A 25,816-nucleotide genomic window follows, 5' to 3' on the forward strand; every position below is an offset into this window, starting at 1 on the left:
ATTGATTCGCTGTGGGTTGATTATGCATTGTGCATTTGTAAGTGGTGGTTTGTTGTGTTCTTTTCTTCTTATGCATTCATACCAAATGTTGGTAAATTTGCATCTTTGTGTACCTTATGCTCTTTTCCTTTTCTCCGGGTCGTCCTTATGGCCACACGATTGGCGTGGAGGCTGTGACATATTACCTCTTTTTTTTCTTGTTTGCCTGATGTGGCTGTAGCTGAGTCTTGCGAAACTTGAACATGACATGATTCAGTGACTTCCGTTTCTTATTCGTAATCATAAATCACATAGCCTAGTCTGGTAGTACTTTTGTATACAACCTCTACCCGGTTGGGTGACTTGAAGCGTCATTTGATGTATTGGAGAATATCCTTATAGGAGACTTCTGAATACTTTGGCGTACTTCCTCCTATATTAAACCTTTTGAAATAGTATCTGAGAAGGTGTTTGATACATATATAACAGCACACATCGCTAATATATATATGGGTTTTTACATCCGATGACCTTTTGGGCAACTCATATCCAGCCCTGGAGAATATATCACCTGGTCAATATCTATCTTGAGCACCGTTCCTCCGGTGGTCTCCAACCTACCCCCAATCCCTCCATCACAAGTTTCTCCCTCTCCTCCCAGGTCTGCCCATCGTGTTCCAGGTCAACCTGCTTTCCAGTGTTTTGGTCTCGTACACCACTCGAATCAAACTTGAACGAGCGTGCCTTTTTCGCATGTCGCCGTAAATCTCTCTGAAAAGTCAAGTCACCAGACCAACCAAGTACCGCACAACCAATCGTTCGCCAAGGCGATATGATAATATCAACACGACGATGAATATTCGGATTCTTCCCTTTATGGCCATTATCCCCCGTAGTCGCGTCAAAATGCGGATCTTGCCAGACAACCAGCGCCTTATCCAAAGTATCAAATTTCCTCGTATCATCACCATCAAAAGGTAACGTCTGCTGCTCACGCAGCGAAGAAGTCAAATGCAAGGACAGCGTATGAGTGATATATCGTTCCGCCTCGAGACTCGCAACAACATCAACAATCAGATTACGAGTCACAGAATCATCACGATGAGACAATACAATATCAACATCGCCACTCAGTTCCTTTCCACGACGATATCCGCCAACAATCACACACTCAATACTATCTCCACCTCCATCTTCCGGCCGGACACGGCCAGCATGATCACGGATAACAGAAGCGATACCCTCGCTCTCAGAACGGGGAATACCCTCTTGGAACTCCTCGTAGAATTTCACTCCAATCTGCTGTACCCGGGAGAGCGTGTTCCACCCATGCTCGACGATATCATCGAGATCGCGCCATCCGCGCTGGTAGAACTCGCGCGCGGTCTTCGCTCCAACGCCCCATATCTGATAGAACGAGTTCAGAACACGGAGCATGGGGTCAGTTTCCAGTGCATCGGCAGCGGCGACATTCCCGTCGTCATCGGTATGGTCGCAGTCACCGTGTTGCTGGAACTGCGCGAACAGATCCGCGATCTTGGCGTTACATCCTGGTAAAGCGAGGATCTCGCTCGGTCGTTGGATGGGATGTGGGTATGCTGCCAATGCTGCGATGGAGGTGCTATAAGCACGCACGCCAATCTCATCGAGGGTGAGTTGGCGGATTTTTCTTATTTTCACGAGTTGCGAGATGAAGTCTTGGTTTGGTGGGTTTAAGGGTGCTGAGCGTAGACATGCGAATAAGACATGGTCCCGGACCCAGTCTGGTTGTTGGGGTGGGTTGGTTTCCTCTTTTTCGTGTTCAGAGGTCGTTTGGCGATATAGCGTTGGTCGCGGGCGTTGAGAAGGTCCCTCGGGAGGTTCTTTTGAGCGTTGTGCGTGGATATGTTCTGGAGGGGGAGTTCGTGGTGTTGGTAAACCAGCATCTTGTTTTGCACGCTCGATGATTTGATTTGACTTCTGTTGAAGGAAGTCTTGCTTATTTTCTGCCTTTGTCGTGGGAGGAGAGGGGATCTTTCGCCCACGGTAGACAACGAATGGGTCTTGGGATACACATTTGCTGGATTTGATACAGGTATCCAGCCACTCGAGCTTTAGAACAGTGACTGCATCTTTAATTGCCTCTGCCTTTTTCTCTGGAACTGAGTGCTTTGAAGGGTCATGTCGATTCGTAGCTCCATTCTCGCCCTCAGACTCAGTACTAAGATCAATAATCTCAATGGGCACATCCTTGGTCCCACCATACTGATCTGTGCGCCTGCGCTTGATAGGGGGCTCCGCGCCACCGCTAGTCAATTTAGATGCTGAGCTGGGTACGAGCTCCTCTGTCCAGACACCACGGGTCCGCAGTTCTAGCGCTGCACGCTTCGCGCGCCCAACTTTCCCCAGAACGAGGCTAGCTTCAGCAATGTCGTAGGTCAATCTCCCACCATAATCTATCAGCCGGCCTTCAAGCTCGTCCAGTTCCTCCAGGGAGAGATGCATTGGCAAAATGAAGATGGGTAGTTGTGATGAGAAGATGGAGACATGTTCTGTCTTGTCCCCCAAAGACGAGATCATATCGGCGATCACGGTCGTTGATATATCTAGAAAAATGGGCCTTTGATAGATCTATGATATGAAGTCATCATATACGCGAGAGGGATGTTACAAGAAGCGTGCTCGTTCTTTTGCTGGCGTTCATGCTTTGAGACAAACATTGGTTTCAAGGCGAGCAAGTGAGACGGACACCTTGAATATTCAATCCTATACAGGCATATTCATCTCATCTCATTTGGACTTTGGCTGAAGTTGTGCTAGGACGTTAATTTGAGTGACATCTCGGGAGGCATCTAGGATTGACGTCACAGATGTGACACCTAAGGCACCAAACTATAAAGTTGAAATACGACCTAGGGAGACATAGTACCCTACTATATGGAGACTTGTTACCAAGATGAAATTAAACAATGGCCATGACAGTTCCTTATTAATTTGCTTTCTATGGAGTGTCTTGTGAGAACAAAATGCTATGGTGGTATGAGACATGAAATGATGTTTCCCTCTTTTCCCCCGTGAACACGCCTCCATGCGCTTGGAACAATGCAAAAAGAATCCTCAAAGGTAGAAAATAAAGTAGCCCTCATGTTAAACCCTGCTACGTAGATATATGAATCCCGGAAAGCCCAATTTTGTGTGCCTCCTGCAATACCAGGCAATACCAGCCGAGCCAGTAGTAGATGAGTGGAAGATTTGGCTTGTGGACTTTGGCTGTAGAGGTTGATCCTGCGGTAGCCTGAGTTGATGGTTTGGAATTTGGAATCTGGACCTTGGGTTTTGACTGGCAAGAATGAGCTTGTATGAGCCCATTCACTGGGCTTTGGAGAAAGTAATGATGCTTGGGGTTGGGCTTCTTGTGGTTGAAGTGGTATTGGGACCGGTATTGTTGTCGGTGTTTTGATTGTCATTGTCGTTGAGAGTGGAAGGAGCAGACGACACATTGATGGTTGTTGGCATGGGATATGAGGTAGATACCGGTAAGGAGAAGTTCAATCAAGAAGATTGATGAAGCCGTTTTGTTGTAGGTTTGAGCGCGAGGATTGACGTGAGGGCTGGTGGAGAGCATGGCAGTTGAGGTGAAGTGGTAATTGAAAGGAGTGGGAAAATTAGGAGCAAAAAAAGGTGCTTGACCATGATCGAATCGTATTTTTGACAGCTGGAAAGAAGCCATTGACTTCCGAGTCGCTTTGCGAGGTCACACCGGGCTGTTATTTTGTCTCGAGGCAACTCATAGTGGGTGGCTTTTAAACTCCCGATCGGAGTGTTTTTACTGTAAGCCTGTCGACCGGAACGGTTTCCGGTTGCAGGATGGTCATTGGCCATGAAGTCGAGGATGGGGAGTAAGGGTGGATGGTTGAATGAATTGGATGGTTGGTTGGATGGTTGGTTGAACTGAATGGTTGATTGGATGGTTGATTGAATGGTTGATTGAATGGTTGATTGAATGGTTGATTGAATGGTTGATTGAATGGTTGATCTTATTGAATGGTGGTTGAATTGGATAGTGATTGATTGCATGTGGATGGTTGGCCAGTCTACCGATTGTCCTGAAGCTCTAAAGCCCGCCGCGGTCAGACTGGTGGATGCTGATTCGAGTGGATGGATGATCGAGGTGGATGAATGGTCGAAGTGGATGCCCGGGGTGGTTGATTGACCAAGTCTACCGATTGTCCTGAAGCCGAAGCCCGCCACGGTCAGACTGGTGGATGTTGTTTCGGGGGGTTGGTTGAAGCGGATGATAGAAGTAGGTACTCGAAGTGGATGCTCGGGGTGGTTGATTGACCAGTCTACCGGTTGTCCTGAAGCCGAAGCCCGCCACGGTCAGACTGGTGGATGTTGTTTCGGGGGGTTGGTTGAAGCGGATGATAGAAGTAGGTACTCGAAGTGGATGCTCGGGGTGGTTGATTGACCAGTCTACCGGTTGTCCTGAAGCCGAAGCCCGCCACGGTCAGACTGGTGGATGTTGTTTCGGGGGGTTGGTTGAAGCGGATGATAGAAGTAGGTACTCGAAGTGGATGCTCGGGGTGGTTGATTGACCAGTCTACCGATTGTCCTGAAGCCGAAGCCCGCCACGGTCAGACTGGTTGTGGTTGTTGATCGAAGTGGATAGGGAAGGTATGAAGGTTGCTACAAACTCGTAAGCGAGGTTCGTATTTTGGGAGGAATAGAGGGATGTCACAAGGTATGCTCACAGTTCAAAGTGGTGATGGTGAAAGGCCATGATGGAAGTGCATGGTGGGGACTCAAGTGGAAGGTGACCAAGGTGGAAGGTGACCAAGGTGGAAGGTGACCAAGGTGGAAGGTGACCAAGGTGGAAGGTGACCAAGGTGGAAGGTGACCAAGGTGGAAGGTGACCAAGGTGGAAGGTGACCAAGGTGGAAGGTGACCAAGGTGGAAGGTGACCAAGGTGGGAGGTGACCAAGGTGGAAGGTGACCAAGGTGGAAGGTGACCAAGGTGGAAGGTCCATAGTAAATGGGGGTCATGATAGAAGGTCCATGGTGGAAGGTGCAAGGTGAAACCTTGAAAAGTGGAAGGTGGAGACCCCAAGAGAAGAAGAGATGTGAAGAAGGAAGAAAGAAGAAGAGAGAGAAATGGGGGAAGGGGGGTATTTATACCTTTCCAGTGGCTTAAGGATCTGTGATAAGTTCTGACCCAAAGGGAAGGAACGAGGGTAAACCCGTTGAGACCCTCGCACCTTCCAACTTTGGAAGGTTTACCTTCAGGTAGTACTTACTAATTTCCAGGGCTGCTTTGAAATATGCTTACTTGGGTACATACACCTATAAAGTCTACAACACGAAAGATAGATAGATATTAAGAACACTTACATTTCAAGAGTATCATTAGGTTATACTAGCTAAGATATAGCAACACCTACACGATGTGGTCTTCAAGTCTCGGCTCACCAGTCTCCTTGATAGCAACGCGAGACGAACCCCCCCTTCCCAGCAACCTCAGTAGCAGTAGCAGTACCATCGTACTGAGTACGACCGGTCGTCTCAGTCACAATAACACCAGCATCGGGAGCATCATCAGGAGAAACATCATCGTCTCTATACCTCTCCATATCATTGACGACATTCTTTCCATGTCGCTGATCCATCCACCTGCGCCATGGCTTGTAGACTACAACGCTCAGCAGACCGAACACAATAAAGCAGCCGCAGATACCACCGCCAATAGCATCGTAGTAGTCACCAGCGACCTGGACCCCGTCCCAGAACTTACCTTTGGCATCTGTGACATTTAGGATAAGACTGAGCAGCTGGATCACGCCGATCACAATCGCCACGATAACGGTTAGCGTGGTCAGCACGATTGAGTAGTACAGGAATGCGACTGGATCACGGTGGTTGTTGTGTGATTGCGGGAGCTCGTCTGGATCGGTGGCTGTTGATGAGGTGTCTGAAATGGTGCTTGTTGGCTTTTGTGGCAGGAAGTTGGCCGCTGGTTGGATGTAGAGGGAGAACATCAAGGCTCCGTCGATCGTATCGAGGAGACACATGCCGGCTAGGAGGTGTTAGTCAGAGCTGAAGAAGGGAATTCATGGCTCCCATGTGAGGATACACACCAGTGAATAGAGCCGGGAGAATGAGAATCACCCAGAAGGATGTTCCCTTTGCTGCTTCGATGGATGAGATTCCAAGTAGAGCGATCTCGGAGGAGGTGTCGAAACCAAGACCGAACAGAATTCCAAGGGGATACATCTTCCATGGACTAGACAAAGTTAGACATCTTTGTCACACATGCGGAACATAAATAGCTTGACCAAAGAACATACCGGTCAATCAATTTGAACATTTTCTTCAAGACCGAGAAAAGGATTCCTCCACCCTCAATCTTCCACGCTTCATCTTCATGGCCCTCGGGGAGACTAAAGACCTTTTGCATCTGCTTGATGAGTTTATACAGGATGTACGCATTCATAAGACCAAGCAGGATCAGGAAGGCAGCGCTGACGGAGGTACCAATGATTCCACCGACGGTGCTGAAGCTGTCGAAGCGATCAGAGACTGCTGCTGCTGTGGCTGCGACGACAATAGATGTGATAATCACAATGCTAGACTGGGTTAGATTTGATTTGATATAGAATGAGATGACTGCACTCACGTTGAGTGACCAAGCGAGAAGAACGTGCCTACGGTAACGGGCTTTTGTCCCGTTGCCAGGAGTCTTCTGGTCATTAGATCGATAGCCTACAGACAGCATTGTTAATAGTTTGGTCTATTTTCAGGCCAAATTCGACATACAGAAATGTGGTCTGCATCGAATGCATGCCTCAATCCAAGAGAATAGGCTAGAGCAGCAGTAGAAACCAGCGAACTGTATCTCATGCACTTAGTATACGGCATGAGATTCAAACTATAAGATATCCAGCAATGAAGACTCACGGATGGTAACTCTATATAAGCATTAGCGAATCAACCCAATGTCACACAACTTATATCGAAACATACCAGCACAATAGCCGCCGCCACCCAAACTATAATATTCAACAAGGCGATAAAGGCAATAATACCAATGGCGCGAAGAGGAATCTTCCTAATACCGGGCATTTTGCTATGCGAGCGCTCAGCACTGCGAAGAAGAGGCTGCAGACTCCATTTGCGGTCGCCGTCTAGACTGCCCGAGTCTACGTCTGCGGGCTCATTGAATGCCGACATAATGGATATTGTCCGACCAAATTTTTGTAACAATATCCCAATTTCTCTTGAAGATATAAAGAGATGATATTTAAAAGACTGTGAAAAAAATAGTACAGAAGAGGGGTTCCTATACGCTTGCAGCTCTTAACTTTTAGATAACCCCGCCAAGCCCCGGTTCTGCCAAGCCTACATACATCCAGGTATCTTCAAGCCTGAGAATGTCCTTTCGGGCAACCCTTCCCTTCCCGTATATGCACATGGAGGATTCTGCATGATTTAGCCGAATCCCGGAGTACTAAAGATGTCATGAATATCCATATCACATTCAAAATCCCACGGTGTTGTGCCATGTAGAGTAGCGGCGAGTTCCGATACTGATAGGAAACCTCTAAGAATTATTCACAGCTTGGATTCTCATGTGCTAATGGCTTCAATACTTTAATTTTTAAATGTTCGACACCCACTATAAATCCTTTCCCGTGTCTGTGATTGGGCGCGTAGCTGTCTCAGTTCGCCGGTCGCCGAGTTTGAGCGGGGCCATGTTGCTGCTCGGCAAACTAGCATGCCGCTTCATCTCAACAGCATTTGATGTAGGGTTGTGGATAATTTGATTTGTTTTCGGGGATTGTTAACTAGCTATGATTCTACTTAGATATATAAATATTGTGCTATTGTTTGAGTGGTTCATTAAAAATTTGTATGAATATCTTCAAAGAGGTGAACTATATACATCCATTCATGATTAGAAGCTTTTGGAATCATTATCATATCACATTAAGGTACCAAGGAGTCCTTGGCGCCTGTCCAGGGACCGGGTTATTTCTTGCACCCGGTATGTCAAGGTCCATCTGTCCTTCACCAAAATGGCCTATAAGGTCCAACATTGATGGAATCAGATACGGGGAAGACATAGAGATGTTCTAGCAACATGGGCTAGATGTAGTTCTCGGCTTTGTCTTCATTGTCCAGCTTAACCCATCCCAACAAGCTTGGAGATGGAATGTGAGCCGTGGGCGAGACCCAGTCCTTCCGACAAGGTCTAGGGGTTTGTTATAGATATAACAGTGAATTGTTTTGTAGATCAACCGACGCAAAAAAGCAAATTCAGGCTGCGGCCAACACAGTCGGTGACGGAACCCACTTGGTAACCTTGGGCTGCACACGAATATCCTGGCTGACAAGAATATTCCACTCATTCCGCGTGATTGGAGTAACATCCGACGCCGAAAGAGGCGTCTTGGGCCCACGCTTATTCTGGCCCCGCATCTTTGATGGCGGAGGCTGTCTACGACCGCGCACAGTCTGGATGGGGGATCTCTTCACTTCACGGGGGCGTTCGGCCTTCACCCGGATAGGGATGGGATCAGCCTTGGGCTTCAAAATGACTCGCTCGGTAGCTTTGGGTTGGGCTTTTGCTTGAACCTTTGCTTGGACTTTGGCCTGGACGTTTGCTGCAACTTTGAGTGGAACGATGGGTTCGACTTGGGCCGGAACTGGTGCTGGCGTCGGCACTGGAGCTGGAGCTGGAGCTTTTGCCTGGACGGGAAGAATGATAGCGTCCTCGTTGTGGACATTCTTGTACGCAACTGCGACGGCAGTGAGCTGCTCATCTGGGACATCAAGCTGCTCATAGACGCGGTGGAAGAAAGCTTTGCTGAAGGGGCGACCGGAGAAATCCTTCACGATGCGGTGGAGTAGACGAACGCAGGATGACATTGACTGTTTGTCGTCGCGGGAGAAAGGGCGGGTAGAGAGGATACACATGCGACGCTTGAAAGTATAGATACGGTCCATGTTCAGGAGAGTTAGACCCTCCTGGCTGAAGATGACTTCGTTTTGGAGGATGGATTGCTTGACGAGGTGATCGTTTGCCTGACGCTCATACTGGCTACGGCTGATGGCATCGGTCCAGCTAGAGCCGAGTGAGAACTTTCTTGAGCCTTTGAAGATGGCCCGTTCAAGTACTCGCCATGCTTGTGGCTCGATTGTGTGGATAGGGATGATCATTAGGTCGGAGGGTTGACCGGTCGGGTAGGGCTTTCCACGGCCGATGAGGAGGGTGACGTGCATCATTCTTTGTTGGAGTTTGGAGGAGATGTATTCCAGAGCTGGGAGGAGAGAGGGTGTGACGGTCTCGGAATCAAAGCTGAATTCTGGAGACAGTGGGGGAGAGATCATTTCGTTGGTGAGGGTTCTTGGTGAATTGGGGACATAGATGCCCGTTGGGCGGGGAGACGCATAACACCCATGGTGTTGATTAATTGATCTGAGATATACAAATTAGGGGAAACCCCTTTTTTTGGTTGAAGAGTTAGAAGTTGAATGATTCTAGATGTTCGACTGCCATCGGACCCCTGATATAGGGGACGACAGGAGAATCAACCATCAATTCCCCCGCATCTCTTCAAGTCTTAACAAGGAAAACAGTCAAATTAACTACTATTTCATATTTCTAATGATAGTAAATTCCACCTTCATTGAACGAATCACAATCCTCCGATCAGCGCGACCAAAATATAAAAATACTTGTAACCGCTGCGGCGTTCACCACCCAATAAACGACCTCCATTGATCGCTGCCCTAACGCACTTATGCACGCCACAGCACATTTTCAAGACATTGGATTTGTAGACCAAATGGCCCCCACCAAAGCACCTCAATCACATTTCCACCATCCAGGGTGTTGGTAACGTTGACTTTCATCGACAGGCTGAGAATGTCTCCCAGCTGCTAGCTCCGGACGTGTTCACAGGAACCTGCCTTGATAACGGTAGCTTGCACTAGCTTCGAAGCAACAGCGGATATTATGAGATGTTGACTGGCTCGTTTTTCCTCGGACACCGCATACACATTGTTGTGTATATACGGAGTACTCCGTGGCATAAACTGTACTCTGACGAATAACAGGGGTCGCCATTGTGCATATCTTCTCTGTGGTGCCACCTAGTTAAGTAAATACGAGCCATCCCCCCTCCATTCGAGTCCCCCCCAACTGCACCAACATAGACCCACCGCCACTATTTCACCCCCTACACCCAACCCGGGAGATGCGTCGCTCCCACGAGGCTGAACACAGCGGCTGATTCTCACTTGTGAGAGGCAGAGCTCAGCCAAACCCTTTGTTCTCTCAAGCCAACTGCGCTAGACCTGCATATATGATATAGACTTAGTGGCTACACACCCCCTCAAATTTGAGTCCCTATGAGGTAACATGAATTCGTCTTTCCAAAGCCACGTTGCTAGTCATGGATCGAAGCGCTGTGGGTCGCAACCTGCATCTGTGATTCTTGACTGTCGACGAATGAACAACGGATCTAACCGGTAGATTCGATTCTTCGGGTATATTCATGAGGCTGAATCCCGCCCGATTCCCACGAGCCTCCTCCTCTCTATCGGTCTGACCCCAACTAAAGCCTGATTGGATGTGTTGTTGGTTGGGGGCTATCGTCTTCCACGTCACCTATGCATGCTCTGGATCATATTGCCATCACCTAAATTGAGCTTAATTTGCTCGATTATCCTGGTTGAGCACCCAGCAAGCGCGATTTTCTGTTTACTAGAATTTGGCATTACCTGAATTCCTGAGCAGATACCGACTTGATCATAGTGTCACTTTCCAACATGGTATGTGATATTACTATCTCAGTCTTTCCTTTGCTGAAACTCCTTTTACTCACTCCCTAATATTTTTCGCTTCCTGCTTCTCTGTGTTCTGGATGCCCCTTATATTCTTTAGCACTACTTCGATGGCATGGCCTTCTACTTCGGATGGAGGATCTCTGAGACCTAACACTGGTGAAGTTGAACACCTTCCTTGTGACCATTCAGCTCGACCCTTGATCCTCTGGCTGATCACCGAGCCGAACTACCAACCGTGTATCTTCAGCGCCCCGTGAGATCACTTTAAGAGAATGTTTATCTGTCACAGCCGAGTCCACGCTTGAAGGCTAGAATTTCTTATGTGTGCTTTAGGTATTCAATATCAACGACCCGCCAATTTTCTATTGTTCAAATCGTCGGTACTAGAAAGCCCAACAAGAGGAGCTGCCCCAGGCTTTCCTCCCAACACTGCTCCAACTTCGAAACCAGCCTAAGTGTTTTCTCCGTTATTGGACCCCTTCTCAGAGCCACATGCGATCACTTCAAAAAGACAGTTATCAGTCATGCCGGGTCAACACTGGAAAACGAGAATGCTTTATGTAGACGTCAGGTAACCCGGGCTTTCCTTCTGAGGCCGCTCCGACTTCGATACTAGCCTTGGCGTTTCCCTCCTTTATCAGGCCTTGTCTCAGAGCCATGCCAATTGGAACATTCGCCGGTACACGGGAGAGTACAAAAAATGGCGCAACTGATTGAAAATTTGCTATTTAGGCTGGGCATCTCCACTGTTGTAGCCTAGGAATAAGCGCAAGATAAGCACTGTGACAATTTATCGACAAATTCAGAGCCAAAGAATCGAAGAAGCCCAAGAGATCAACATCTTCGGCGAAATTATGGAGTATGTATGAAATATACTTTGTAGGCACGGAGTAGGGAGTACAGAGTAGAGATCGAAGAATTCCGCGCCCTGACGCTTCCTCGTATTATCTTATGTTGCGCAGCCTTGTCCAAAGCCACCGGGGCAATCCTACCAAGTCTTCGCCACAACCCAAAAACCTTCCAGAAAAATATTCTGCATCAATCTCTAGCCAAAACTTCCCCCTATAGATTAACCTTGACACGAGCAGGCCACGCTGAACATCCGGGCACCCGCCAAGAGAGATAAGGATTGGCTGCACCATACGCGAATGGTCTTGGCACAAATGCCCAGCCTTAAAAACGTGCATCTCTCCCGGGTTGAGTTTAGTGTTCACGAGCCAAGGTGAAATTCCGTCTTGGCAATGGATGGCTACATGTACTGTTTAGGGTTGGGCTTGATAAGGGCTTTTATTGCGAATGGGGCTATCACCTGGGCAATCGGGTGGCTGAGTCTAAAGGGATGTGGTTTTGTTGCTTTTTGTGTCTTTTTGGATTGACTCTCTGTAAGGAAAAAAGTAAACATTGTAATTCTAGCATACATATAAATACCAAATGTACATGACTAAAAAGCTTCAAGGTCAACGAAAATCTGGGGGAATGGGGCAACCTAAAATTGTCCGGCGAATGCCGATGAAAAGTGCTCCCCGCAGAGGCCCATATTGTCCGATCTTGGCGCCAATGTCTCCGCTTTGCTCTGGTGTTCCCTTGGTTGGAGTTGGATCTGTTACATTTCAAGCTTTGATAATTGGACATATCTGATACAGGGGAGAAAGTACAATCTGTATACAGTAATTACCTCGATATTTCTACAGCATCCCTGTATTCGAGAGGTATAGAGCCTCATCAAAATTCAGAAACACAGCCCTATTTCATGAACACAGCCTTGTACTAGTACTCCCTGGAAACCCAAATCCCCCAACCCGTCGCGGATGAAACCCTTCGGGGAGAATTCCAAGCCAGGTGACCTGCGTATGGTCTGAGGTGTTTTAAATTATGTTACCCCATGAAAAAGCCTTGGCTAAGCGAGTCCCGAGGTCTTCCCAAGGTCTCGTATCTAATTTGATTGTATTTCCCTCAAGCCTCCAGCCATTTTGCTTCCCCTGCTGCTTATCTTTTTCCAGGGCTGTGTACTTTCCGCTCTTGGCTTTCCATTTAATTCCTCCTCACCCCCGTCTTCTTAGTCTCACATTTGGGATTACATTTATCTCTTACCTGGGCTTTTTCCTCGTCAGCGCAAACCTCTGCGCGTCGAACACATAATGGAGAAGTTTACCAAGGCCGATGAATACCAGGACCATGCCGTCACAAGGGAGTTCAGCGATGATGGCAAGGTTGAGCAAGGTGTTCAGAGTGGTCTGAATGACCCCAACCACGTTGAGCTGCATCGTGCGCTCAAGGCGAGACATATTACTATGATTGGTAGGTGCAGCTCTAGGCTGGATATGAGCATGTGCTGACAGTGGGCAGCCATCGGTGGTGCTATTGGTACTGGTTTGATCATTGGAACGGGAGAAGCTCTTGCAAAGTAAGTGGTTTTTGGTTTCTCTACACATTTTACCCTGAGGTCCAGGGCTAACAAAAATTCGTTCAGGGCTGGCGTGAGTGTTTACATCGAAATTGACACCTGAACATCCTTACTAACTTGAATAGCCCGGTGCAATTCTCATCTCTTATGCTTGGGTTGGTTTCATCGTTTTCCTGGTTATGTGCGCTCTTGGAGAGATGGCAGCTTGGTTGCCATTGCCCTCTGGCTTCACTGGTTACGCTGTCCGATTTGTTGACCCTGCACTTGGCTTTACACTCGGTTGGACGTAAGTTCTATCCACTCCCCTCGACATGACCTCGCTCACATGGATCCAGATACTGGTTCAAATATATCATTCTATCACCAAATCAAATGACAGCCGGTGCTATGGTCATATCATATTGGATACCCCCAGAGAAGGTAAACGCTGGAGTATGGATTACCATCTTCCTGGTAATTGTCGTCGCCATCAATTACTTCGGTGTGAAGTTCTTCGGTGAATTCGAGTTCTGGCTGTCCTCCTTCAAAGTCATTGTCATCCTCGGCATTATCCTCCTATCCTTCATTCTCATGCTTGGTGGTGGACCGGACCATGACCGTAAGGGTTTCCGCTACTGGAAGAGCCCAGGTGCTTTCAACCATTACAAGATGGAGGGAGCACCCGGTCGGTTCTTGGCTTTCTGGTCCACAATGGTGTCCGCTACCTTCGCCTACCTGGGCACCGAGCTGGTCGGAGTGACAGTCGGCGAGGCACAGAACCCTCGCAAGACGATCCCTCGCGCCATCAAGTTGACCTTCTACCGGATCCTAGTCTTCTACGTCACGAGTGTGCTTCTAGTTGGCACACTTGTTCCATACAACTCCCCAAGCCTTCTCTTCGCTCTTTCGGACGATAACAAGAAGAAGGGCTCAGCCGCAGCCTCGCCCTTCGTCGTCGCCGTTGAGCTGGCCGCCATCCCGGCCCTATCCCACATCCTGAACGCCTGTATCCTTCTCTTCGTCTTCTCAGCAGCAAACTCCGATCTGTACATCGCCACCCGTACAATCTACGGTCTAGCCCGCGAAGGCAAAGCCCCTAAGATCTTCGCCCGCACCGACCGTCGCGGCGTTCCCGTCCCCGCACTAGCTATCTCAGCCGTGATCGCCTTGCTGGGATATATGAATGTTAGCAGTGACTCCAAGACCGTGTTCAAGTACTTCGTGAACCTTGTCACCATCTTCGGTCTCCTCACCTGGATCTCCATCTTGGTTACTCACATCTACTTTGTGCGCGCGCGCAAAGCCCAGGGTATTCCCGAGGAAAGCTTGGCCTACAAGGCTCCCTTCGGTGTCGCGGGCTCATACTTCGCTCTGGCATTCTGCATCCTCATCGCTTTCACTAAGAACTTCGACGTCTTCATCCACAACCCCAAAACATATGGAAACTTTGACTACAAGAACTTCATCACTGCCTACCTTGGTATCCCTCTGTACCTCATCATGATCTTTGGGTATAAGTTCGCGACCGGCTGCAAGGGTGTTGACCCCATGACCGCTGATCTCTTCACTGGCAAGGACGAGATTGATCGTGAGGAGGCATTGTATCTCGCCCGAAAGGAGGCCGAGGCAGAGAAGAATAACGATGCAGGCTGGTTCTACCAGAAATTCGTCTCCTGGCTTTTCTAATGCAAGTTCTATATCTAGATCTTGCTGGTGTGGAAATTGAGCGCTGTTTGGGCCGTCGTGCTCTACATCGACGGGCCATTAATATATTCCTCTACCTTGAGATATTTCAATCACGAGAAATGAAATTCGATTTATGATTCTTTATTGCTGGTTCTATCAGAGGATTCTCATGAATGTAGGTTTTGGCAGTTGTACCCTATAGAAAGATTGTATACCATGACATACGGGCAGACATCAAGACCAAGGACCAGGTTGCTGTTATTCCACATCGGCTACGCAGAGAAAAGAGAACACCGTGTATGGCTGACAGAAACCCTTTGCACGTCGGAACCAGCCCAAGGTTATCTGTATGTCGAAATAAATTCCAGGCGCGAACAACCAATCTCCCTCTTTGCTATTGCCTCGGTCGACACTCATCTTGAACACCACTCTATAATTTTGGAACGTACAATGATCTTAGTCTTGGTTTTACTTCGAATCCTTATATTTCCCGTGACACGGAGCCGTGTAGTCATCTGCCACTGGCCGGATGGTACACACAATTTTGAGCAGAGATATATTTCAGAAAGATTCATAGTAGACCTACATAGTCTCCTAGTCTATAAACAGAGTGCCTACAGGTACACTGGAAGATAACCTGAATTAGATTCTTTACATTCTTAGGCTCCGACAGCCATACTGTACAAGGACCGTGCAACACCAGAAGTACCGTAATTAAAGGACATTCGCTCGTAAAGTCAACATGCAATCATCAAAAGAGGACAAAGCCTACAGACTCTCGGTTAGAGGTATCTGATCGCTCATCAAGTCCTCGAAGCTGATATCAGATGCCTCCTCACCCCAGACAAACTTCCCGAATGCCAGCAGAGAGTGGAAAATCTCCTTGCCCGTAGGAACAATGTGTTCCGAAGGCAAAAGAAATCCGTAACTACCGCGGTCGCGGAGTTTGATCTGGTACGAGAACTTTACGTGCAGCTGATGGTAGAACCAATCCAACGCACTGCCGCCCGAGGTGACCCCATTAGTGAGAATCCCCTCGCACGCTGAGGTAACGTCATATGATTCATGGGAGGTCTGGCGGATTGCCTTAGCTAGACCCAACGCTAACTCCTCGAGACTTTCAAGGGTGGGAGGCACGGAAGAGCAGGAGTATGCATAGGGGTATAGGATCTGCTGGGAGTAGGAGTGCAAGTCAATGAAGCCTACGATCTCAGCGCGACCATGCACTGTCTCATTTTGAGCCCATTGCGCCAGGCGCTGCGATTCAATTGCTTCGAAGGGCTCTGCACCGGCGTAGTTCTCCGAACACGGGTTCGAGCGAGTCGACTCGCCGTCCCACTCGTAGTCCCAGGCGCGGTCTAGATCGACACCCGGGCACAGTGGAAGACCCGTGGGCTGGCGGTTCTTGCGCCACAGACGATCTGATTCCCATGAGTAGACGTATCCGTCGGGATTGAGGGTTGGGATTAAGACCCAGTCGTACTCCTGAAGCAGCCGTGTTACTGCGGGTGAATAGCCGTAATGGGTGATGAGACTGTATGCAACATATGTTACCGTGGAGGTACTGATCCATTCCCTGGCATGAGTGCCGCCGACGATGACGATTGTCTTGCGGGGACCCGATGTGTGTTCCGACGCGCCGAGTCGCAATGCGGGGATGTCGCGACCCTCGTAACTAACTCCCACGCTGGTCATCTGTACGTGCGAGGAGAACATTGATGCCATCAAGCGCATCCATTGCGTGATGACGGAGAGCGGCTGGTATTCTTGGAAGAATAGGTCGCCGTTCGATATCGTCTTCAGTCCAATTGGTGCATTTCCTGACCTGAAGTCTGAGTCGGTACGGTGGCGGGAGGGGTAAGAAGCGTATATCTCATCGGCGAGGTTGTCAATGAGGGGAGTGTAGGAGGCGCGGAGTGTTAAAGGTAGTAGATCCAACAGGGAAGGGATCTAACAATATCATTAGTGAAATTATCGCAAAACGTGCAAAAGAAAAGCGCACCATATCATCTGCAAGTCTAATATCTACGAATTTCGAGGTTATAGCCCAAATGTCCAAAAACAGCACCTGTGAGGCGGAAGCCAATGCTTCTCCCTCATCCGGCTGGCGCAAATGAAAGCGGAGGACGACATCACTGCCATACCGATCATGAATATTTGATGGTGGTGAATGTTTTGAAGAGCAGCGGTTGTGATCAACATCCCATATCGAGCCGATTACCCAGTCGCGGAGTCGAGCCCATGGGCGTGGGTTGGAATGAGTGAGGTGGGAAGGCAGCAGAGGTGGCGGTGGGGTGATGCTTGAACCAGCGGGGACGGCGGAGATTAGAGGGAGCAAGGTCGATGCGACCAATATGGGAGAAAAAAGACGCATGCCGAGTCACGATCACCGGCTTTGAAGGGATAGTTGGTGTTCTCAAGTTAGACTTGAGGTTCACAGGGATATCTGTGAATTGCGGAGAAAAGAAAAAAAGGGCGGGGACAAAGCGTTCGGGGGAGATAACGGCAGATATCCAAAGTTACCCAATATCAAGTCAGTATTAAGTTAAATTATGACGCTAATAAGTTGGAGTAGTATGTTAAAAGCAAGAAATTAGATCCATTGATATATCCGGAGATATAAAAAAAAAGATGATATGCAGCCTTTATTTTGTTCTACGTCAGTGGCCAGTACTTTTTATACTCTACTCGATATACTTCAACGTTGTACTATAAATATAATGATTTGATTATGATCTGAAGAACTATTAATATATCTGATCTATACTCCGTACAATTTAAATAGAAGCTAACTTCCTTTAATTCTATAATATACATTCAAAAATCCTTTTAATCTTTATACATAAACCCGGTCAATTACCCGACGCTCAGACCTAGATTCCAACTTGTCTGCCTTGCCCCTCTAGCCTTTTTTTCTGTTTCTTCAGTTTCTTCGATCTTTTTTATTTCGATCTATTTTTGTGTGTGTGATCTAAAAAAAAATAATAATAATAAAAAAGAAGAATACGCGTGGCGGCAGAAACAAGAAATCTAGAACGTTTCCCTTTCCGGCGTTCCCCTTTTTGCGAGGGCTGACCTCCAGATCCCACCGCGTCTGGATCCACCTAGGCAATGTCCTCTTCTATTTCAATTCACATCTAACCGTGTCACATTTCATGGATCATTAGCTTGGGTTTGTCCTAACGCTCCGTCCTTCACCATGCATTGGAAAGGACTGCGTCTCGTGGCCGATAGCAAGAGGCAGAGCACCGTGGAGCCTCAAGGCCAATCCCGTCGCAGTGAACACCTTCCTCGTCCCTATGCCCCCGCCGAACCTAGACTATCTGAGTCAATCCCTCGCTCATCCGGCTTGCCAGGAGGAGTAAATACAGGACTTCAACCACCGGACGACAACGAGTCAAACCATGCGGGAGCTCAGCCGGACTTCGCAGGACCATCATCGGTCGACCGCCCCAGCTTACGCCACAAGCGATTCAGCTTCATGAGACTACGACATGCATCTGACCCCCAATTATCCAAGTCCTACGTCAAGGCGGGCGAGGATACTCCGCCGGTCCCTTCCTTACCTCGTAAGTGAAACATTGACAACCCCCAATGCTTATTAGGATGGATTGGTTAACTGTGTCTGCCGGATCAAGCTCCCAAGATCATTACTACCGCCCCGACAAGTCACGAGCTCGACCAACCCGTGAAGCAGAGACCCAAAATCAGCTTTCGGCCATCGTCACGAAAACAGTCCATGGAGGAAATGTCTCGGAAATCAATGGAACAACCCGCGAAGCCTCGTAGAAGGGGCCAAGGATCAACCGACTCCCAGATTACTGATTCCACACTTGCCATGTCCCAGAGCATTACTGAAGAGCCTGGACGCTTGTCAACCAACTCACTTCGAGGCGGGAACTCGCATCCCAACGACTCTCAGCGCTCGTCGGTCATTGATCCCCGGTTTTCCGAATCGTCTCGATCAGACCAGAGCTACGGTGACCAGACAATCACCCGAAGTGTTTCCCCTCGTGATGGTCAAAGTGCCACTACCGCAAAACGATTCCGTATGCCACGCTTGAAATTAAGCCGGAGCCCTCTCTTTCCTTTGCCCCCCAAAGTCTCGCAGCCGCCAGGAGGTGTGGATAATCGACCGAAGTTCCCCCCGGTAGATACTCCGAAATCCGAGATCTCAGATGGTCATGACCAAGTTTCACCACTACCCTCGCCATCCCGTTCCACCGTAGGACTCGCCGCCTCGACTGCCTCGAGTGTACCACCACTATTTCGAAATGATTCGACGAATTCCGCTCGCTCGGTTCGATCAAATCCCTCCTTCAAGAACAGAGGACGTTCGTCTACCATGGGATCGCTGGCTGAGAACCAAGACGACTTGTCTATACCCCCGTATTTGGCATCTTCGGCGCGCACTTCCACTTCGACCAGTGGCCGCAAGAGTTTCGGTGATATGTTCAATATCACCCAGCGATTGCGGCAAAATTCATCCCCACCTTCTCCTCGTCACGGTTCGCCCACGATAGGTGGCGCCTCCACCCCCGTGTTAAAGCAAGAGCTACCAGCAATCCCAAGACGGGAAGAAAACGACACACCCGCTTCATATCTGACCCGTTTGGAAGAAACTCTGCCCCGTGGCATGATTGCGGGTGCTCTCGCTCAATCCGACGAGGAATTCTACAAGATTTGTCTCCGCAAATACATGAGGACCTTTTCATACTTCGGGGACCCACTTGACATGGCAATCCGCAAGCTTTTGATGGAAGTCGAGCTACCCAAAGAAACACAGCAGATTGATCGTTTCGTGCAAGCATTCGCTGACCGTTATCACGAATGCAACCCAGGCATCTTCACAGCCCCGGATAATGCATACTTTATTGCATTTTCGCTTTTGATTCTTCACACCGACGTCTTCAATAAGAACAACAAACGGAAGATGCAGAAGGCGGACTATGTCAAGATAAGTCGTAGTGAGGGAATCTCGGAGGACATTCTTGAGTGTTTCTATGAGAACATCCTATACACTCCGTTCATCCGTGTCGAGGACGCCAATCTGCCAGATCGTCACTTGGCGAAACCACGTCGTACTTTATTCAAAAGCACTAGCTCGGAAAATTTGGCCCGAATTGCACGGGAGCCTGTCGATCCCTATTCCCTTATTCTAGAAGGCAAATTGGGATCCCTACGCCCCAGCTTGAAGGATGTCATGGATCTGGATGATACATACAATCATTTTGGAACCGCTGGGCCACCGGACATGGATGCCCTTCACCAGGCCTTCACCAAGTCTGGAATCTTGCAAATTGTCTCTCTGCGCTCTCGTCCTGACGCATTCATGCCGGCTAGCTTGGATAGTCCACAAGACTCGAATCCCGGCCTAGTAGATATCAAAGTTGCCAAGGTTGGCTTGCTTTGGCGGAAAGACCCGAAGAAGAAGAAAGCCAGGTCGCCCTGGCAGGAATGGGGTGCGATTCTCACATTCTCTCAACTCTACTTCTTCCGCAATGTGAACTGGGTGCGCTCACTCATGGCACAGCATGAAGCATATGTCAAGAATGGCCGTCGGGGGACTCTTGTTTTCAATCCACCCCTTGCTGAATTCAAGCCGGACAACATCGTGTCTACCGGTGAGACAGTTGCCCTCCTAGACTCGAGTTATAAAAAGCATAAGCACGCCTTTATCTTTGTTCGACACAACGCGTTGGAGGAGACATTCCTTGCTAGCTCTGAGTCTGAGATGAATGACTGGCTTGCACACCTCAACTATGCTGCAGCCTTCAGAACCACTGGTGTGCGCACCAAGGGCATGATTGCCACGAATTATGAGGGACAACGATACCGCAAGAGTCAGCGATTAAGCTCGATATCTTCTCAAAGATCTCACCAGTCAACGGACATAGAGCCCCCTTCTCCCAGCATCGATACCGATATTGTTGCCGAGTTTGTTGCCGCGCGGCGCCAATTGATGAGCCACAAGATTCGGGAGACAAATGAAAAGCTCGCCGTGGCACAAAAACAACTGGATGATCTTCTACAGAATGCTCGACACTTGCAAGTGCTCACTCCTCTTCACGCTCGGGCCCGCGAGAGCGTCATCATGGCTGCAGGCCGTCTGTCTGCCAAGATCAAATGGGTCAGACAGGATATCTGGCGGAGCAAATGTTACCGCCAAATTCTCCTGCGAGACCTGGGAGAGGATGAAGAGGCAGTGGAAAGCAGGGTCGGGTCGGTTGCTGAACCGACACCATCCCAGCCGGACGGAGCACGTCTGGCCTCGCTTTCTGGACCTTCCGTGACATCAGAGCCTAGCGTGGAAGGAACCGGTAGTATTGTGCACACCGTCTCTAGCGCCGATACCGTTGAGCCTAATGTGGCCCAAATCGAGCGGTCGTCGGAGGCTGGATTGCTGGCTAAACCTTCGAACGATGAACTGCGTCGTCCCAGTATCCCGGGATCTGTGACGTCCTCTGACATTGCTCGTGTCGGTCGTCGACGCTCCGCTGTGACCATTCCCGAACGTGCCAAGTCATACTCTCCCGATCCTACGACCATCAAACTCGAGCGTGAAGCCTCGGTCCTTAGCCGCGCCAGCCGGTGGGATGGGGCTAGTCTGGCATCTCGTACATCGAAACTGACATCGCCTGTGAGCTTCGATGACGGCGAGGAGCGCATTCTAAGAGAAGCTGGTTTACTGGAGCTGCCAGCGTCCCCGTCGACACACAAAGATGAAAGCATCGCCCCCGACGCAATCCCTGGTAAAGGCACTGAGGGCGAAACAAATGCAAATGATAAGAGCGATAGAACGAGTCGCGTCCGTCGCAGCCTTCATCGCACCCTCCGTGATTCGCATGCTCATAGGAACCACTCTCATTCGAAGAAGAAACGGGCCTCGGTGTCTAGCATTGGGCAGGAGGAGGACGATCAGCTCTCCGGCGATGGAGAAGTCCTCCCTCGCAAAGCTCCCAGCTTCACTGTCCATGGCAAGAAAGCATCCGTCGTCACATTCGGGTCTGAATGGCAGAATATGCCCCCGGAAGAGCGCCTCAAGCTCCGCAAGCCCACCCCTCATGAAGAGCCACGGGCGTCGGATCTTGCTATATTGGACGGCAGCGAGTCGATCATGACCGACCGCAGCCCAGAACGTGCTCACTCGGTGCGCAGAACGAGCACTACTACTGGCCTAAGTGTGCGCACCAGCGACGATCTGGCCGAGTTCCAGGATGCGCAGGAAGAGCAACTGGAAGAGGACATCGGATGCCCGGCTTCCCCAGTGATCACCTCACCCCCGACTTTCGGTGCAGATGCCCTAGACACCGAACATACTCCTCGCCCCCCTTCATCCACAATATACAGCCATCTTTCCGCACCAAGACAAGACGGCTCCCCCTCCCCCCTCCTCCACATCTATTAACGAGCGGATCGTTTCTACGCCGTCTAGCGAAAACCTACGCGAGCAGGCCGTAGGCGCTTGATTCTACGCCCATTTTCTTCCTTTACTTTCTTCTGTACATCCTATCCATTCTCCTCTTGATCTTCTGCTTGACGATTATTATACCCCCTTTTCTTCAAACTCATGCATCTCACTTTGTCTTTTCCTGGTTAACTTTCCTTACTGCCTTTGCATTAACATCTGGTGAATCTCGGTTTCGTGGCGGTTTTCGGTTCGGTCTGGGTTTTTGAGCATCTGTCTGCGTCCACGTCTGTGTTTGTGCGCCTGGGAGGAGCTCTATTCATTTACTTTCAGATCGCTGAATCAGATCTGTATGACAGGCTGCATTCATGGGCGTGCTTTGATACCTTTGATATCTTATGCCTTGGCCATTTCACTTCGATTATGCTTCTTTTCGAGTGAGGCTGTGGAATCACTGATAGACAAAAGCGAATTATGATTGACAATGATTGATTTGAAACTTTTATTGCTTCCCACAGTATCTACAAGTCTAGATGTAAACAACTACACCTAAAAATCACTTATTGGAGAGTCAATGCTTGTTCACGATAGGAACAATGAGCACACAATCCCTTCATAGACCTGGCGAGAGCTGATAAAAGCGGTGAGTAAAGCGGTAAATCAACGCACCAATCCCAAGTCCCCACTATCCACCCGCGCCGCCAAACCCCCGACCAAAAACCCATTACGACATCCAGAAGCTACAAAAAAGCCACCCTCAATCCCCATCAACTTCCACGCCAACCACACCCAATATGGCGCACTCAAAGCGCAACACCTCCCTCCCACACTTTACCTCCTACGAACGCGGTCTTCTACGTTCAACCTGGGGCACAAAACGCAGCGCAATTGGCCGCGACAGCTTCCTATCCTTCGGCTCCTGCCGTCTATGTCTACAGCCCGCGCGAGCACCTGTAGTCGCATGCGCCAGCAACGGAGACCTCTTCTGTCGGGAATGCGCAATCAGCGACCTCCTCGCTCAGCGACAGGAGATCAAACGGCTGGAGAAAGAGCGCGATGAGGCGCGGAAACGCATTGCGGAGGATGAGGAGCGATCGCTGGCGGAGATGAAGGAGAGGGATCTCAGGGATTTCGAGCTTGTTTCTATGGGATTGGAGAATAAGGGTGGTGTTTCTGGTGTGAATGGGAAAAAGCGGAAGGCGGAAGAGGAGGAGGCTTTGGAGAAGTTTAAGGCTAGGGAGGTTGAGGTTGATGGGAAGAGGAAGAGAGTCTTCGAGCTTGGGGAGGAAGAGATGGCTCGTGTTGCTGGGGAGGAGAGGGAGAGGTTGAGGAGGGAGTTGAAGATTGAGAAGGTTTGTAGTTGTTCCTCGGGCTGGACTCCTCCAGCTTGGTACTTGAAGCTTGAAGGCTTCAATTGGGAGTATAGCGCTGAACTAACAAATTGCCTCTAGTCTAATGGCAAATCCGCTCTTCCGTCCTTCTGGGTCCCGAGTTTAACGCCCAACACGGATGCGAATGAGATTGCCGCCAACAAGACCGTCAAGTTGACGCCTGTTTGTCCTGGCTCGACGGATGAGAATCGGCATAGCTACTCGCTCAAGTCGCTTGTTGAGGTTAATTTCACGGAGGAGAAGGCTTCCGATGGGACTGTGTCCAGGGTGTGTCCGAGTTGCAAGAAGAATTTGAGTAATGGGCTCAAGGCGATGCGTATGTGGAATGGAAGTCGGTGCGCTCATTGGGTCTTGCTAATTATACGTTACAGTCACAAAGCCCTGTGGGCATGTCATTTGCTCTCCGTGCGTAACGAAATTCATGACGCCCCACGAACACCACATCCCCGATCCACATGCCTCGAAGGAGGAACAAGAGAGGACTGCTGCTCTCCATGGCCAGGTTCTATGCTTCGTCTGTGAGACAGATCTTACGGCAAAGTCAAAACCAGACGACAATGGCAATGGGAATGGGAATAGCAAGAAGTCTAAGAAGAAGGACAAGGATGCTATTCAGCCTGGAATGGTGGAGATCTCCTCCGAGGGGACTGGGTTTGCTAGCAAAGGTGGGAATATGGGGAAGAAAACCGGAGTTGCGTTCCAATGCTGAGCAACTCTGTAATAACAAACGAGGGACAAAACGTGAAACACCACGGGTTTCGATTATGTGTACGATAAAAAAATATCCTGATATTGCCGCCCGGAGCGGTTATTAACGCCCGAACCATGCAAATACAATGTTTCTAGATATACAGTGAAGTCACGCGAGAAGTTAACAGGCGAACCTAGTCTCTCTCCTCTCCCGTCTGCAGTCTCAGTCTCAAGAACGCTTCTTGGCATTGTTGAACTCGCGCACAGTGATGGAGCAAGACACCTCCTGACACAAGCGACGGCGACGACTGAGGTCCAACTTGGAGCCGAACTCCAAACCAGAAGCACGCTCAACAGCCTCGAGAGGGACCTCGAAGTCAGTCAGACGCTTATCATTCGCAATGCGAGCATTGGGCAGAACAAAGGCACCGAGAGCAACCTTGCTGGTAGGCGAGTTGGTACCATCCTCAGCATAAATAACCTTATAGAAGTGCGTGGGCACAGCGACGTTAGGCGGGTTACCAATAACCTCATAGTTAACGCGCCACTTTCCATCGGGGTCACGGTGAGGCAGGTAAAGAGGCCCCGTAACGATGCGAACGGAAGGATAACGCTTAGCGAGATCACGACAGAAAGTCTCAAAGTGCGCCCAGTAGTCACGGTTGAAGCCCTCGCCGACCTGCGGACACATATTGCTCAGCGCGAAGGTGCCGTCCATCGCATCCTGTGACCACTTCGCGTCTGCGGCCGGCACCTGGTGTCCGCGGTCATAGCCCGAGCGGAAATAGTCGGACAATTTGGCGCGGAACATGGCCGGGATGGTCGTGTCCTCGAAGAAAGTGCTCTTCTTTCGATCGGCGTTGCTAATGGCTAGGGATTCAGGAGTGATGTGTTCGGCGACCCAAGATGGGTTGCGGGTGCGTCGGTCGTAGGCGCCGTGCAGCGGGAGAGAATTGAGCTCGTCGGCGATCGGGCCCGGGAAGCCATATTGGAGGATTCCAGCGGCGTCGACGGGACCCGTGGATAGCTTGGATGCTAGGGCTGGGGCTGGGATGGTTGAGGGCACTTTAGGGCCTGGGGTTGTTGGTGTCGGGGTGAGGGTTTCTTGTTGTTGGGGCTTGGAGGATTTGCCGGAGAAGAGCAGCGCGGTAACACCAGCACCAGTGGCTGCACTGGCGGCAGCGATGACGGCCAGAGTTGCTTTGGACATGGCTAAGTGTCCCTTGGATTGACCTAAGTAGGGCTGAGGGTCAAAGTCGAAAGAGCCAGGAACCAAAATTCAAAGACAACAAAACCGATGGGGAGTCACGAGCCAATCATATCACATGCAAACCCCCGAACTATTGCAGTTGCAAGGTTGTTCTGCATGGAGGCTGTCTTGGTTATATATTCTCTTGATCCTCTTCATTGGCATGGATTCTCGTGATTTCTTTGAGGCCAAGTCTAAAATAAGTC

At 49.6% G+C, this 25,816-nt stretch overlaps 9 protein-coding genes across 9 annotated transcripts; 3 read left to right on the forward strand and 6 right to left on the reverse strand.

Annotated features, from left to right (window-relative positions):
• Positions 1-561: 561 nt before the first annotated feature.
• On the reverse strand, positions 562-2,538 carry N7487_006131 (type-X family DNA polymerase; the record flags this gene model as incomplete). The annotated part of the gene is made up of 1 exon (XM_056873878.1): positions 562-2,538. The coding sequence occupies one exon, from the start codon at positions 2,536-2,538 to the stop codon at positions 562-564; it is 1,977 nt and encodes a 658-aa protein (XP_056731598.1).
• Positions 2,539-4,558: 2,020 nt separating this feature from the next.
• Positions 4,559-5,001, reverse strand: N7487_006132 (uncharacterized protein; the record flags this gene model as incomplete). Its single annotated transcript, XM_056873879.1, has 2 exons — positions 4,559-4,644; positions 4,710-5,001. 2 exons carry the CDS (start codon positions 4,999-5,001, stop codon positions 4,559-4,561), a joined length of 378 nt encoding a protein of 125 aa, XP_056731599.1.
• Positions 5,002-5,426: 425 nt separating this feature from the next.
• Positions 5,427-7,182, reverse strand: N7487_006133 (HoxN/HupN/NixA family nickel/cobalt transporter; the record flags this gene model as incomplete). The annotated part of the gene is made up of 6 exons (XM_056873880.1): positions 5,427-6,028; positions 6,090-6,235; positions 6,300-6,578; positions 6,629-6,714; positions 6,769-6,918; positions 6,976-7,182. Coding segments are annotated over 6 exons (1,470 nt in total), but the record flags the coding sequence as incomplete, so codon positions are not given.
• Positions 7,183-8,268: 1,086 nt separating this feature from the next.
• Positions 8,269-9,342, reverse strand: N7487_006134 (uncharacterized protein; the record flags this gene model as incomplete). Its single annotated transcript, XM_056873881.1, has 1 exon — positions 8,269-9,342. One exon carries the CDS (start codon positions 9,340-9,342, stop codon positions 8,269-8,271), a length of 1,074 nt encoding a protein of 357 aa, XP_056731601.1.
• A 3,599-nt stretch (positions 9,343-12,941) lies between these two features.
• Positions 12,942-14,872, forward strand: N7487_006135 (dicarboxylic amino acid permease agtA; the record flags this gene model as incomplete). Its single annotated transcript, XM_056873882.1, has 5 exons — positions 12,942-13,101; positions 13,150-13,207; positions 13,274-13,280; positions 13,333-13,493; positions 13,543-14,872. The coding sequence occupies 5 exons, from the start codon at positions 12,942-12,944 to the stop codon at positions 14,870-14,872; spliced, it is 1,716 nt and encodes a 571-aa protein (XP_056731602.1).
• Positions 14,873-15,640: 768 nt separating this feature from the next.
• N7487_006136 (M14 family metallopeptidase) lies at positions 15,641-17,246 on the reverse strand (the record flags this gene model as incomplete). The annotated part of the gene is made up of 2 exons (XM_056873883.1): positions 15,641-16,822; positions 16,875-17,246. The coding sequence occupies 2 exons, from the start codon at positions 17,244-17,246 to the stop codon at positions 15,641-15,643; spliced, it is 1,554 nt and encodes a 517-aa protein (XP_056731603.1).
• An 825-nt stretch (positions 17,247-18,071) lies between these two features.
• Positions 18,072-22,280, forward strand: N7487_006137 (Arf family guanine nucleotide exchange factor SYT1; the record flags this gene model as incomplete). The annotated part of the gene is made up of 2 exons (XM_056873884.1): positions 18,072-18,441; positions 18,511-22,280. 2 exons carry the CDS (start codon positions 18,072-18,074, stop codon positions 22,278-22,280), a joined length of 4,140 nt encoding a protein of 1,379 aa, XP_056731604.1.
• A 794-nt stretch (positions 22,281-23,074) lies between these two features.
• N7487_006138 (putative RING finger domain protein) lies at positions 23,075-24,380 on the forward strand (the record flags this gene model as incomplete). Its single annotated transcript, XM_056873885.1, has 3 exons — positions 23,075-23,632; positions 23,732-23,987; positions 24,043-24,380. The coding sequence occupies 3 exons, from the start codon at positions 23,075-23,077 to the stop codon at positions 24,378-24,380; spliced, it is 1,152 nt and encodes a 383-aa protein (XP_056731605.1).
• A 210-nt stretch (positions 24,381-24,590) lies between these two features.
• N7487_006139 (DNA/RNA non-specific endonuclease) lies at positions 24,591-25,571 on the reverse strand (the record flags this gene model as incomplete). Its single annotated transcript, XM_056873886.1, has 1 exon — positions 24,591-25,571. One exon carries the CDS (start codon positions 25,569-25,571, stop codon positions 24,591-24,593), a length of 981 nt encoding a protein of 326 aa, XP_056731606.1.
• Positions 25,572-25,816: the final 245 nt, after the last annotated feature.

This window comes from Penicillium crustosum, assembly GCF_028827405.1.
Source record: "Penicillium crustosum strain IBT 35664 chromosome Unknown utg000002l_segment0_segment0, whole genome shotgun sequence".
NCBI classification, from domain to species: domain Eukaryota; kingdom Fungi; phylum Ascomycota; class Eurotiomycetes; order Eurotiales; family Aspergillaceae; genus Penicillium; species Penicillium crustosum.